Consider the following 13272-nt stretch of genomic DNA (forward strand, 5'->3'; position numbering starts at 1 on the left):
AACAGGTCCCTACTAGTTCCCGAGGAGACTGTACGAAGTCAAATCTCCAGCTGGAAAGTTGCTGCCTGCATACGCTACAGTGCAGGAATAGTGCTACAGTCAACTTTTCAAGGAAGCCTTTTTACCTATCTTTCTTACATCATTATAAGTGATGTCACACATGTATATATACAATCAAGGGAGGTAAAACACAATCACTTAAACTTTTCAGAAGCTCATTCACGTGACCATCCAACAAGGAAGTTTCAAGTGCTTCAAGAATAAAGAACAAAGCAACTACGGACCAGTTCCCACATCTAGTCATTGTATGTTCTTAGTTGAGTTGTAACTTTATAATAGTTCTTCAATTGTAATCCCTATCTAGCTTGTTTAGAAGTATTCTATAGTAACCTCTTTGTAAACCTTAAACTAGTGTGTTTGAGTCTTGGCTAGAGTTAGTCATGTTGTAAAGCCTTTGTAATAGAGTTATTACAAAGTGGCTTGTAATATAGTATTATCTTATAAGTTAGTGAGGGATTAAGAGGTTAATTCCTAGATTGCATAGGTTGTAATCTAAAAGCTTCTCAGTAGTGAAGTTGAAATCCTACAAGAGTAGGTCGTGATTTTTAATCTCGTTAAGCTGTGAATTTTCCACGTAAAATTTCTCTTGCCACTTAGTTATTGTTGTGTGTATACTGTTAAATCTAATAAAGAACCTGGTTCTCTATAGAGTTTGATGGACTCTTATATTCTATCTATTCTTTTTCTTTTTCGAATTTGAAATAGTATTTTGATAATTTTAATACGTAATGGAACATATCATTAGGTTTCATATTTATTTTTTTATTTAATTAATAAAATAGGTGAACTTTGAATGCGTGCATCAAAAAAATTATTATTAGACGACTAAGAAAATAAATATCATGTGTTACCAAAAATATTTACTGTAAGAATATTTTAATAGGTTATATGTTTGTCAGTTTTTTCAATTTTACTACACATATATTCTATCAAAACTTTATCTATAACTTTAACAAAGTAAGATTGAAATAATATTCGTGTAACAAAGCACCTCAAAAAACCTGAAGAAAATCGACAAAATCGAACCAATCCAAACCGATACATGGTTTGGTATGGTTTTGACAAAAATTGAGCCAACCCGATCCATGTACACCACTGGAGAGAACGTAGTTCTTCAGGCAATCCAAAAAACATAAAAAAATACAAATCGAATTAAAAACAATAAACTACATCAGAAAATTCAATATGGAAGAAAGACTGAAAGGAAATTAAGAACTTACAAATGTATAAAATTTTCATCAATCATCATATTGGCCTTCCGTATTATAATTAAGATCGCCGTGGAATATTTGTTTTGTATATTTAATGAGGAATTGTTCGAACTATCCTGTCCAGAAAAGATGCTGCTATTTGTGTTGTCGTTGGAGCTGTATTGTCCAGAAAACTTATTGATACCTGTATTAGATTCAAGTGGAACTGCGTAAAGATCTGATAATTCATCTTCATTATCTTCATTTCGATGTCCGTTAGGCCAAGGGTTATTTTTTGCGAACTTCTTTAAACTTTCAAGTTCCATTGCCACTTCCATCATCGTAGGTCTGTCTTCTCCATGCAAACTAAGACAACTCTTCACAAGCTCAGCTATCTTCTGAAGTTGCTCAAGACTTCCTTCCTTTACCACTCTGCGATCAAGAATTTGAAACAATTGATTCTTTTCCATGGACAGAATAAAATACTCTGCCAAGTTTTTGTCCTCGTCATTGTTCCTTGAAATAGGTTTCATCCCTGTCAAAAGTTCTGCAAAAACGACTCCGAAACTATAAACGTCGCTTTTTTCTGTCAATTGACTTGTGCGGAAATATTCAGGATCCAAATACCCTAGTGTTCCTTGAACCAATGTATCAATATGTGTTTGATCAAGAGGGATTAATCTTGAAGCTCCGAAATCTGCAACTTTTGCTGTGTAAATATCATCCAATAATATGTTGGTAGATTTGACATCTCTATGAATTATAGGCATCGATGCAGATGAATGAAGGTAAGCAAGCGAACTTGCAGTCTCTGTAGCAATTCTTAACCGATTTTGCAAAGATAACCAATGTGCTCCATTTTGGTTGTGGATATGCTCATAAAGAGTTCCATGAGAAACGTATTCGTAAACTAGTAAAGGAACTTCAGCTTCCAAACAACATCCAAAGAGTCTCACCACATTTCTGTGGTTGACTTGAGTTAGAATAAGTACCTCATTGATGAACTGTTCAACTTGATCCTCGTCCACAAACTTAGACTTTTTAATTGCAATTATGCGATTATCAGGTAGAACACCTTTATATACAATCCCATTTCCACCACGACCAAGAATTCTATTACTGGCATAGTTGTTTGTAGCCTTCTTCAACTCCTCAGCTGTAAAAATTTTGGTTGCTTCCACACCACCCTCGTTAGAGGAGATTCGTTGTTTCAAGAGCAAACCACCATTCTGTTGGAAGAACTTCTCCCTAAGCTTAATGAGTTTTCGTTTCTTGACGCTAAAATAGAGCCAAGTCGCCGCAACCACTAGGGACATAAAACCAACTCCTACACCTACGTTTATTATAACAAAATTTCAAGCACCTCTTAAAAGAATTACATCTTTGTCGTAACAATAATTTCATGCTTGAGAAAATCAAAGACAAGAAATAGCGTAACTAATGTAGTACTCCCTTCGTTCCAATTTATGTGAACCTGTTTGACTGGGTACGGAATTTAAGAAAAAATAAAGACTTTTGAAATTTGTGGTCCTAAACAAGTCAAAAAGGGGCCCAAAGTATTTGTGTGGTTATAAAAGCTTCTCATTAAGGGTAGAATTGTAAGTTTAAGCTAAATTGGTTTCAAATTTAGAAAGGGGTCATTCTTTTTGGAACGGACCAAAAAGGAAATAGGTTCAACGGAGGGAGTATCTAATTTCAGGTACAGTGGATATTACAATTTCTAGATATTTTTCTAAGTTTGAGGAAAATATCCTATGATTCTTTTCTTCAACTGTTGGCTCTCTAAGGCTTGATATTGTTCTTGAGTTTGATTGTTCTGTATATTACTTCAACGCGGCTTAATTAAAAAAAAAGGTGGAAAATCATGCAACGACCTATGTTCAAATGGGTTCAAGTTTCGAAGAAACTTACCAACAGAAAACTTGATCCATGGAAACTCAGAGTTTAGTGCTATACAACCACTACCATTCTTCTTTCCATTGCCGGCATGTCCTTCCGGACAAGAACAAGTGTAACTCCCGTGCGTGTTTATGCAAATTTTTTCACACAAATTGGTTTTTGGATCTGCACATTCATCAATATCTACCAAACAAGAGAAAAAGCAGTCACATTAATGCTGATACTGCACGTCTAAGTATCTTTTATGGATTTGAGTTAATACTAACATGACCGGGATAGAATTTTACACTATCAATGTACTTTTAACTTATTCAATATAGTAGGTTAGTTTTCATTTTGACCATGTTAATAATTAATGCTTAATATAGAGACTTAAGTACAATTACCTTGTGATTTATGTTATATACACAAACAATAGTAGTAATTTTTACACAATTATTATACATGTTACTTACTATTTATTGTAGGTTAACCAATCAACACCAATTAAATAAACATGCAATTACTTTCTAAATGACCTAATTTTGTAAAAAATTACTGTGTCGGTGCATAAACTTAATTTTTTATCTCATAGGTGACCTGTCACTGTCAGTGCATAGATGATCACAAAGATACGGGCTAACTACCTTGACAGCCAATGTAAGGATTGCCTTCATATCCCGGGTTACAGATACACCGATAACCACCTATGCCAGTGTCAGAATCAACACACTGGCTATTATCTCGGCAAGCATAATCGTTACGTTTTTGTGATCCAACACAAGTAAGATTTCCAATGGCCCAATCTAGTACGAGGGGCACACTAGTCACAATCCTATCTACCAAACTGATACGATCTTTTAGATCCTGCATGCCCAGGAATTGGAAGCGGCTTGCCTCACCAAGAAACGCATGGCTACATGGATTGAACGACCATACTTGTGTGTGGTTTTTCGGGCTTCCCAATGATGTATTGAAGTGTCTCAAGCCCTTTGGTATCGGTATTTGGCAGCAACCGGCGGACATACATGTACCATCGACCACGTCAGTCGAGTTCGGACAGAAGCTGAGGCAGCCATTCATGAATTCACCCCCAACCATTACACCAGTAGCATCGCAACCAACAACAGTGAATCTGTTGAAGCGGATTTAAAGTCAATTAGATGCAATTTACTCTAATATATTTATAGTGGGAGTTAAAAAGTACAAAGGTCAAACTATTTGTAGGTGTTTGTCATTTGGGAAAAAGTATGGTTGAAGTTGACAAAAAAAAAGGTTCAAGTTAAAGTTGCAAAAGAATATTTGGAAGTCGACGCAAACATAAAAAATTTTCAGGTTCTTTGATTACATATCTAGAAAATTAAATGAAATGTCATGTACAAGTCACAATAGTTAATTAATGGTTCGAAATATTTACAAATATTTGAAAAAATTGTGGTAAAGAAAAATCTCTTCGATGCTCTAAATAGTAGTAGTCCGCGTAATGTAGAACAGCGCGGGAATAAGCAGTTTCTTTCATATATATGTATATATAGTTCGAACGAAAAAATTATAGATTCAGTTGAACCCGTCTTAAGACTTAAACCTGTTAAGGGTAGAGAAACTGTAAGGATTATCAGTTCCTAAATCGGCCGATAGCAGATAATCCCGGAGCAGACGTCCTGTGGGTGTGTAACATTTCTCTGCTAAGATATTGAACAAGCGAATTTCAGTGTCGGAGATGTCGTGGACCTTGACACCGGTTGTGAGGAATGTTGGAGAACCTGTTGAAGTGTTACAGTTGACCTCGAAACTCGGGTTTATGGCACAACCAGATCCTATGCCAATCCCAAATGGGTATGGAACTGTAAGATTTCCACACTGTTTTGGGCATCCTGGTTTCGTGATATTGCGGTCTTTTGTTATGTTGTAATTGTTGGGTTGAGAGGTGGTGTTAGTGGTAGTTTGAGCGGTGGCTAATGTCAAGATTATTAGCGCACAGGAGGAAAAACAGGCAAATAGGAAATGAAGCTGAAGCACTTGTTTTTGCTGCATGGTTTTGAAAGATTATGGGAAAAAAAGAACGTAGGAGTATATATGAGGTGTTTCATCTTATATAATAGAGGCTATTAAGAAGATAACCCTTGCTAGTCAATGTTCTATTACTTTTTATCCTTTCTGTCTGTCATGCTCGCCACAACAAGTCATGGAACACCACTTCGAAACATTAATTTCTGGGAGTGGCCAATTTGCAGTTTTATAGTGCTTTAATGAAGGTTTAATTTGTCTTTCTTTTAATTTTTGATTAGTACAACTTGCTTGGAAAAGTGTTAGAGAAGAACTGGAACACAAAGGGCGTGTTGGTACGGATGAGAAAATATTTTTCAAATTTTCAATGTTTGGTTGGTTAAATATTTAGGAAAATATTTTTCTTGTGAATTCATTTTCTCCGATATAAGGAAAATGGCTTTCCAACCAAGAGGAGGAAAAACATTTTCCAAAACTCTCCTCTAAAACCTCCCTACCCAACTGCACACCTAATCCACCGACGCCACCCACTGCTAAAAATTTGCAAAAAAGAGTCCACACTACTAGAAATCCGGTAATTAGCGACCATAAAAACGTTGGTCGGTTTTGGCAAATTACCGACTAAAACGCGTCCAAACACGCTTGGTCGCTATTTTGGTGGTCGTTTTAGTATACCGACCAAGGTTGGTCGCAAAGGTAAAAGGACCAAGGTTGGTCGCAAAAAAAAACGACCAAAGTTGATCGGTATTTTAATTAAGTAATCAAAACATTCACCATCTGGGAATCGAACCGGTGTGTGTACTGTTGCAGGAAACTATTCTACCACTAAACCATTGGTGCATTTTATTTTAAGATTGTCTTATTTTTTATATATACTCTTTAATTGTATTTTCGCACGAAAATAACCGACTTGGTCGGTTTTTAAAATGACCGGCCGAATTTACCGATCAAAGTTGGTCGGTTTTTTTAATATTAATTTTTATTTATTTTAATTGCAAAAACCGACCAAGGTTGGTCGGTTTCTTGAAAAATAAATTTTGCGGGACTCAAAAGTAGTTTCTCGTATTTTTGCGCCAAAGAAAACCGACCAAAGTTGGTCTATTTTTGGCCGGTTTTTTGACCGACCAAAATTGGTCAGTTTTTCTTGATCCGTTTTTGCCGAATTTCTAGTAGTGATAGTCTACCGACAGATTTGTAAGCTAAACCGATAGAAGTTCGTCGAAAAATCGGCATATCAGTCTTATAAGTTAAAGCAAAAATTCAAAATAAAAATACCGACCACCATCGGTCGGTAACCGTGGTAACAAAAGACCAGGAAAATACTTTTTATGGGTCAAACATGGTCAAACCTTTTATGGGTCATTGAAATTTACAATCTACATATAATTAATATCCTAAATTATAATATATATAGAGAGAGAGTTGTAACTTAAGTTTTGATATAGCACTACCTCTTTTTGCACTATACATTTTATTTTCAGATGTGTTTTAGCGTGTTGGATACGGATACGTAAGACTTGATCAATCACACATTTGGCCTCAAGATTTACTATGGACTACAAGAAAATGCTTATTTTGTTGAGGTTATTTTACTAATTTGTGGTGGTATTGGACCCCCACAAAATGAATTGTGTAGGTTTTAAAAAATGCCACTGTTACGATTGCCACGCTCAATATTATAGCAATTTTTTAAAAGCTCCATGACGACCCCACAAAATGAATTTTTTTTGACGGCTTTGAAAGACAAATAGTGGCAATTTATAACCTCCTCAAGATGATCTCAATGTTTTAAAAAAAAATATTTGTGGGGGCTTATAACCCCCAAAATATGATCTCAAATTTTTAAAAAATTAATTAGTGGCAGTTTATACTGCCACAATAGTTATGCTTGACGAAATTTCATTTTCTATTGTAAAATTTTATCGGTAGCATTAGATGAACAGTTTTATTGAATAACCTATAACATAAATCAAATTTCATTACAAATAGCCATAGTAACAAGCATCCGAAATTAAATTCTTATCAAACTAATTTAATACTAACTCACGCAATGGTAACTCAATTTCACTAACCAGCGTGGTAACTTAAACATTACCAATTTCTAAAGTGGTTCTACAATTTATAAGTATAGAAAGATACTATATATTTGCTTGGTGATTCACACTGCTGCCACCAGATGATCCTCTTAGTCCACAAGTAGATTCACCATGGCTGAAATAATGAAATAAAAATATTTTATGAGAAACTTAAAAACCACTAGCGTTTCTCTAATATTATGCCTATCAAAGAAAGAAAAACATGTCCAAAATGCTCAAATTTAATTACAAAGAAAAGCAAAATTATAGCTACATAAAAACGAGACAAAAGCTAGAAATTCTTCCTACATATTGTACTGAAGTTATTGGATATTCACATGAATAAGAGCTTAATTACATATTTATTTCCTCGTCTATCATCACAAAACTCAGTTGTCTGGCAGCATGTATTCTATCCATATTGTCAAAATATAAGTTCACCTAAATTGGCTTTCTAACAAAAATTAGAATCAAACAAATAAAGCTTGACAATAGCTCTTATAGCATAAAGGTCGGTATGAGGTTTGAAATTAGAGCAGCCAAGACAAATGGTCTGTCTATATTGCTCAAGAACCGGCTCCACAGAGGTTCTTATCAACTTTGATGTTGCCTATACCAAGAATCAATAGAAACTTAAAATAAGACAAAAGAAAAATAGCAACAACCAATCAAGAAAAGGGAATGCTGGAGTTTCAACAACACAGTTACCAAACAAGGTCAAATTTTCTCTCAGTGCTAGTTAAAGATCCCAGTCAAGGTGCAACATTCTGCTGAAGAAAATGATTAACTTGATTTGAGAGGATGAGAATGGTACCTATATAATGCCCCATGGCTATATTGTTAGCAGCATCTCATTGCGAGAAATATATCGTTTAGGATGGCAGAGTTGCTTGTAAGCCCTAGTCCTCACTTCATCCACAAAGGTAGGCTCCAGATAATAAATACAGCTCTACGGACGTGTTTCCCGGCACTTGTCTCGTAAAGAACATAATCTGAAAGAACCATTTGTAGCACCAACTAATGGGTCACTGCAAGTAAAAAGCAAGACAGTGAGACATAAAAAACAGAATTAGAAGCAGGATGACCGTAGATTTCAATAAAAAAGTCGCTCTAAGAAATTAAACTCTGTAGGATTATAAAAAGAGCAAACTTTCCGAAAAAAGAAAGCAAAATATTATTAATATCATTACTCTAGTGTTTCGAATCACTACAAACTTATTGATAATGATAATCAAGACAGATACTCATAGCAAGAACCAGATAATAACATTGTTAAAATTCACTTTTTTCTGACACTCTCTTCATCCTAAAGAGTCTTGTTTTTTCTTATTTTATGCATTCTACACTTCCTCCTAAAGTGACAATGCAAATATAGAGAGAATGCACATGGTGAAAGTGAGGACAGATTATCATGAATACTTCTCATCCTTTCTCTGCAACAATCATAGAAGAAAGACCAGATGATTATAATATTGAGCATTTCTAAATAGAAAATCAGTTCTCCATAGGGTTTTGGAAGAACAAAAATTTCCTTACACCAGCATATTGTCCTTTACACTAATATAAACTCCATGCTGATAGGCAGTAGGGGCTTCTTAGTTTATCCTCCCAGCTGGAACAACTAAAGGGAGATTATGTAAGATCCTGACACATGAATCCAAAAGATTGTTAGGGAAGAGTAGTTAAGAAGAGTACAATACTCTTAAAGGAAAGTTTGAAGGAAATATACATGAATATCAATTCACCAGACCTCTGCAACCCGCAAATTGTTATATATCTCAAGAACATATTGACTGCATTTCTGTGGATCCTTTTGATCAGAATATGTCTTATGAAATCAAACTTTGTTGATATTGCTGGTGCTGCATCACAAACAACTTTCTCATGTGCCTATTTTATGTTTAATGAGTATGGAATGCTAAACGAGAAAAATTAACAGAGCAACGCGGTTGCAACAAAACTGAAACAGAGGAGAACTAGTAGATACAAATCCTTCTCCAGAGAAAATGTCAAAGATAATATATTCACTTAGTACCCAGGAATAAAGTATGAATATAAGACGAAAGCTTCCTCTTTGATTCTAGATATTGCTACAGAGAAATTTGCTTATTATCACTTATCATCATCTCCCTTCTTTAGTCCATACAACCATAAGTTTGTCAAAAGTTCTGTTGCTACAATGAAATAATTAGAAAGGAAACTGGCCTTTTTTCTAAAAGCTTTTGATTTCAGAAATATATGATTGCATTGCTGGTGTATATTGAACTTTTTATCTGAGTAACTATGATTAAAGCTACATCAATTAAAACTACAAGTACTCCAGAGAATCACATATTTACCTAAGATGAACAACTATCAAAAAAGAGCGACCACCAAGAAGCCCTCAGAAAAATCAAAACTTGGAAAGATCTAGAGACATATAGAAACCCTAATTATTCAATCACTAAAGGAGATGAAACAAATTACACAGAATGTAGAGAAACAAGGTACGCGCAAATGAAAGAGTAAACTCACCATTTACCGCCACCGAAGACCTTTTGAACAAGCTGCTCTCGAAAAGCCAACTATTCCTAAACTTGAATGACGGCTGCGATGAATTTGTTTTCTTCTCAACCCTAGAATCGGAAGCAGATGATGAAGAATGGTCATTCTGGTGATATTTTCAGTTATTTTCTCCATAATTAGACCCTTCCGCCGATTTGTGCTGTCTTCCCAAGAACCCTATCTCTTAGAAATCACAGACTTGAAAAAAAAACCGCACACCTTTAGAGAGAAAACGGAGAGGAAACTTCTGGACGAGCAATGCGTTTTTAGAAAAGGGTTTGGCCGGAAGGAAAAAAGGGGCAAAGGGTTTGGATCGGGGAAAATGAAAAGATGCTGCCTTATAGCCTTTTTGGCCGAGCCGGAGAAATCAGCTTATTTTGAGAAATATTTTTGAAAAAGGTATTTTTAGAGAGAATCAGTTTGTGTTTGGCTAATCAGTCTGAAAAGCACTTTCGAGAAATAATTTGTGTTTGACCAAGCTTTTTAGAAAGTGCTTTTAAGTGTCAAATTACGAATAAGGGCATGAATAGATTTACTTAATAATTAATATTATAAGTAAATAAATAATATCAAAATTTTGTTATTACATGCAATAATTAAAAAAAATATTTAAGTAAAATATGAAAATAAAATTAAAAAGTACTTAATTCTTTTAATATAAGTTAAATATATTAAAATTCCTTCAACAAATATAAAAACATTCACCCCTAAAGTCACTATATATTAGAAAGTTTCCTAAAAATAAGAAGAAATATTTATAAATTAATATCCTAAGTATTAAGTTTTATGGTTATTTTGGTATATACTATATTTTGTTAAGGGTATTTTAGGTAAGAAGAAAACCCAAAACTGCTTCTGCTTTTGGAAAGAAACTACTTTTTGGTGCTTCTCTGAAACTGCTTCTGCTTCTTCCCAAAAGCACTTTTTTCCCAAATAAGCTTGGCCAAACACCTCAAATTAGGAAAAAAACACTTTTTTGTCTTGAGAAGCTTGGCCAAACATGCTATTAGTGCTAGTACGTTTTTAAAGTTCTGTCGCAAATTGCATTTTAAATTGAGGGGGTTAGACTGACCGTCGTAATGGCATCCAATTTGCGGAGTTACTATTAACCTCCTCAATAAAACTGCCGCAAATTGACAGTTTTTTTGTAGTCGGAGCGTCTAGTCAAATAAACTTAAAAAATGATACGTCTAGCTTAATTAAAGTGATCAAAGAAATATTAATCGAATATATCTGTTTTTTCAAATGATCTACTGATCAAATATTCGAGCGAAGTACTGATCAGGTGAGAATAAAACATCCACACACGTCATATATAAGTATAAATTCTCATAAGTGAAACAAAATAATACACTTTATAATCTATTTTTAAATGTGTTTTAGCATATGTTGGATGCATGTACAAATATGGAGACTCAATCGATAACACATTAGGCCTCAAGATTTACTAAGGCACCCAGTATACGAGAGCATCTAGTCACTTAAACTCAAAAATGATGCATGTCCTAGGTTAAATAAAGTGATTAAAAAATATATCCTCGATTAATCGAATATAATTGGTTTTTTAATTGATCTGCTGATCAAGTATATTCGAGCGAAGTACTGATCAGGTGAGAATAAAGCATCCATGTGTGTCATACGTAAGTGTAAATTCTCATAAGTGAAACAAAATAATACGTAATAATATTAATTCTTAATCAATTTGTTTCAAACTAGGGAACAAGATGTTAAAACTCAAAACAATCGGTTGAGTCGTTAGTCGTTATATACGTTCAAGCTAGCTCATGAGGTTAAAATTCACTATCTCATTTTCTCAACCAATGTGTGACTCAAGCACTGAGTATGAGGATTTGCCACATTTTTTTTTAGAAGTAGAAGATGGTTTGGCTTGACGACTGCATCTTTTTCGAGCCTTTGGCATGTCTGAGGGCTACTGGTAATCATATCTTGTAGGGCATGAGTAGGAATGGGAAACGGGCGGGTCGGGTCGGATATGGTTCGGGTCGAAAACGGGTAATGAAAAAAAGATAAATTACCCGACCCATATTTAATACGGATAAAAAACGAGTTAACCGGCGGATAATATAGATAACTATTTTATCCATTACTTCTTACATATGATCACTTTTGGGAGAATTTTTAGTCTCTCTAACTTGAGTAACCCCCAATTTGAGGCTTTACAATAAAAATTAGACCCATTGATTATCCATTTTCTAAATGGATAATATGGTTCTTGTTCATATTTGACATATTTTTAAAAAGTTCATTATCCAACCCATTTTTTAGTGAATAATATAAGTGGTTAACTGTTTTCTTTTAACCATTTTGCCACCCCTAGGCATGAGTTCATCAAAACATTTGATCGAACAGAAAGAAGAGCAAAGCATGGAGTGAGGAACATATGTGTTGCGCTCAAGTCAATATGCTCTTTAAAAAGATAGGCAAAGTACATTATAAAATAATGAATATAGAAAAGTAAATTAGAAATCTTTCACTGAGTGTGTGTTGAATCTCTTTGAATGTGTATATTGCCTATGCTTGAATCTTCTTAAGTTATTTTTGATACTTATATTTTTCGAGTTGCAAAAATTCATTATCATGTAAAGACGACATACTCGGGGTTTTGCCTTCCGCAGTATACCAGATCTTATGCATATTTTTGTGACTATTATTGAGGGGGGAAAAAGTGTACTGCTTTTGAACCCCAGGAATTAACTTAAGTCGTTCGGGAAAGAGGCCTTCCCGTCTTCTTTGTGTGCTTTCTAGGTGTCCTTTTCTTCTTCTTCTTCTTCTCGAATGGCGAGGTCACTCATCAGAATGTGCGTAATGTTCTAAGAAGCATTAATCAGAATGCGCTGGAAACGTGCAGGATTATTTCCAATCGTCATGCTACAAATGGCAATAAATTAAACAGGAAAGCTCATACACCATTTCAAATTATCTGGGTTAACAATTACATGTTCTTTGCTGGTTTTCAGAAAACTTCTTAGTGAAAGGCTTTCTGAACTTCTCATGTAGCTTGTGGAGGAAAAAGAAAAGTTTGTTTTGGAAAAGCTCAGCACTCATGAAGGAAAACATAGAAATACAGATTTTAAAATCGTGAAGAAGAAAATGAATAGAAGAATCTATAAGAACATTTCATTGCGATAAAACTTTGTAAAAGTTAGATTACATAAGGCTTGTCTAGTACTCCCTCTGTTTCAAAAAGATTGTCCTAGTTTGACTTAGCACAAATTTTAATAAGGAATGAAAGACTTTTGAAATATGTGGTTTTAAATAAGCCATAACATTTCTGTGACCGTAAAACTTTTGAAACTTGTAGTCCTAAATCTGCCATAGAATTTGTGTGGCTATAAATATGCTTCATATTAAGGAAATATTGAGAGGTGTGATTCTTTTAGAAACGGACTAAACAGGAAACAGTGTCAATCTTCTTGAAACGGACTAATCAAGAAATATTGTCAATCTTTTTGAAACGGAGGGAGTGGTATTATCCATTAAGGTACTATTGCCACATG

The 13272-nt window shown here is 34.5% G+C and overlaps 1 protein-coding gene and 1 long non-coding RNA gene across 6 annotated transcripts; both read right to left on the minus strand.

The window, feature by feature from the left end:
- Window positions 1-1095: 1095 nt before the first annotated feature.
- Window positions 1096-5162, minus strand: LOC107760832 (wall-associated receptor kinase 2-like). Its single transcript, XM_016578933.2, has 4 exons — window positions 4714-5162; window positions 3776-4263; window positions 3162-3332; window positions 1096-2583 (listed from the first exon to the last, which is right to left on the minus strand). Exons 1-4 carry the CDS (start codon window positions 5160-5162, stop codon window positions 1277-1279), a joined length of 2415 nt encoding a protein of 804 aa, XP_016434419.2. The 3' UTR covers window positions 1096-1276.
- A 1933-nt stretch (window positions 5163-7095) lies between these two features.
- On the minus strand, window positions 7096-10069 carry LOC107760829 (uncharacterized). Of its 5 annotated transcripts, XR_012695463.1 has the most exons (5): window positions 9725-10058; window positions 8961-9072; window positions 8747-8854; window positions 8025-8238; window positions 7096-7346 (listed from the first exon to the last, which is right to left on the minus strand). It is a non-coding gene; the product is annotated as an uncharacterized LOC107760829 (long non-coding RNA). The 5 variants fall into 5 exon arrangements; XR_001642474.2 differs by having other exon boundaries at window positions 8025-8854; XR_001642475.2 differs by having other exon boundaries at window positions 8025-8854; window positions 8940-9072.
- Between the last annotated feature and the right edge of the window lie 3203 nt (window positions 10070-13272).

The sequence above is a fragment of the Nicotiana tabacum genome, chromosome 10, assembly GCF_000715075.1.
Source record: "Nicotiana tabacum cultivar K326 chromosome 10, ASM71507v2, whole genome shotgun sequence".
NCBI lineage: Eukaryota > Viridiplantae > Streptophyta > Magnoliopsida > Solanales > Solanaceae > Nicotiana > Nicotiana tabacum.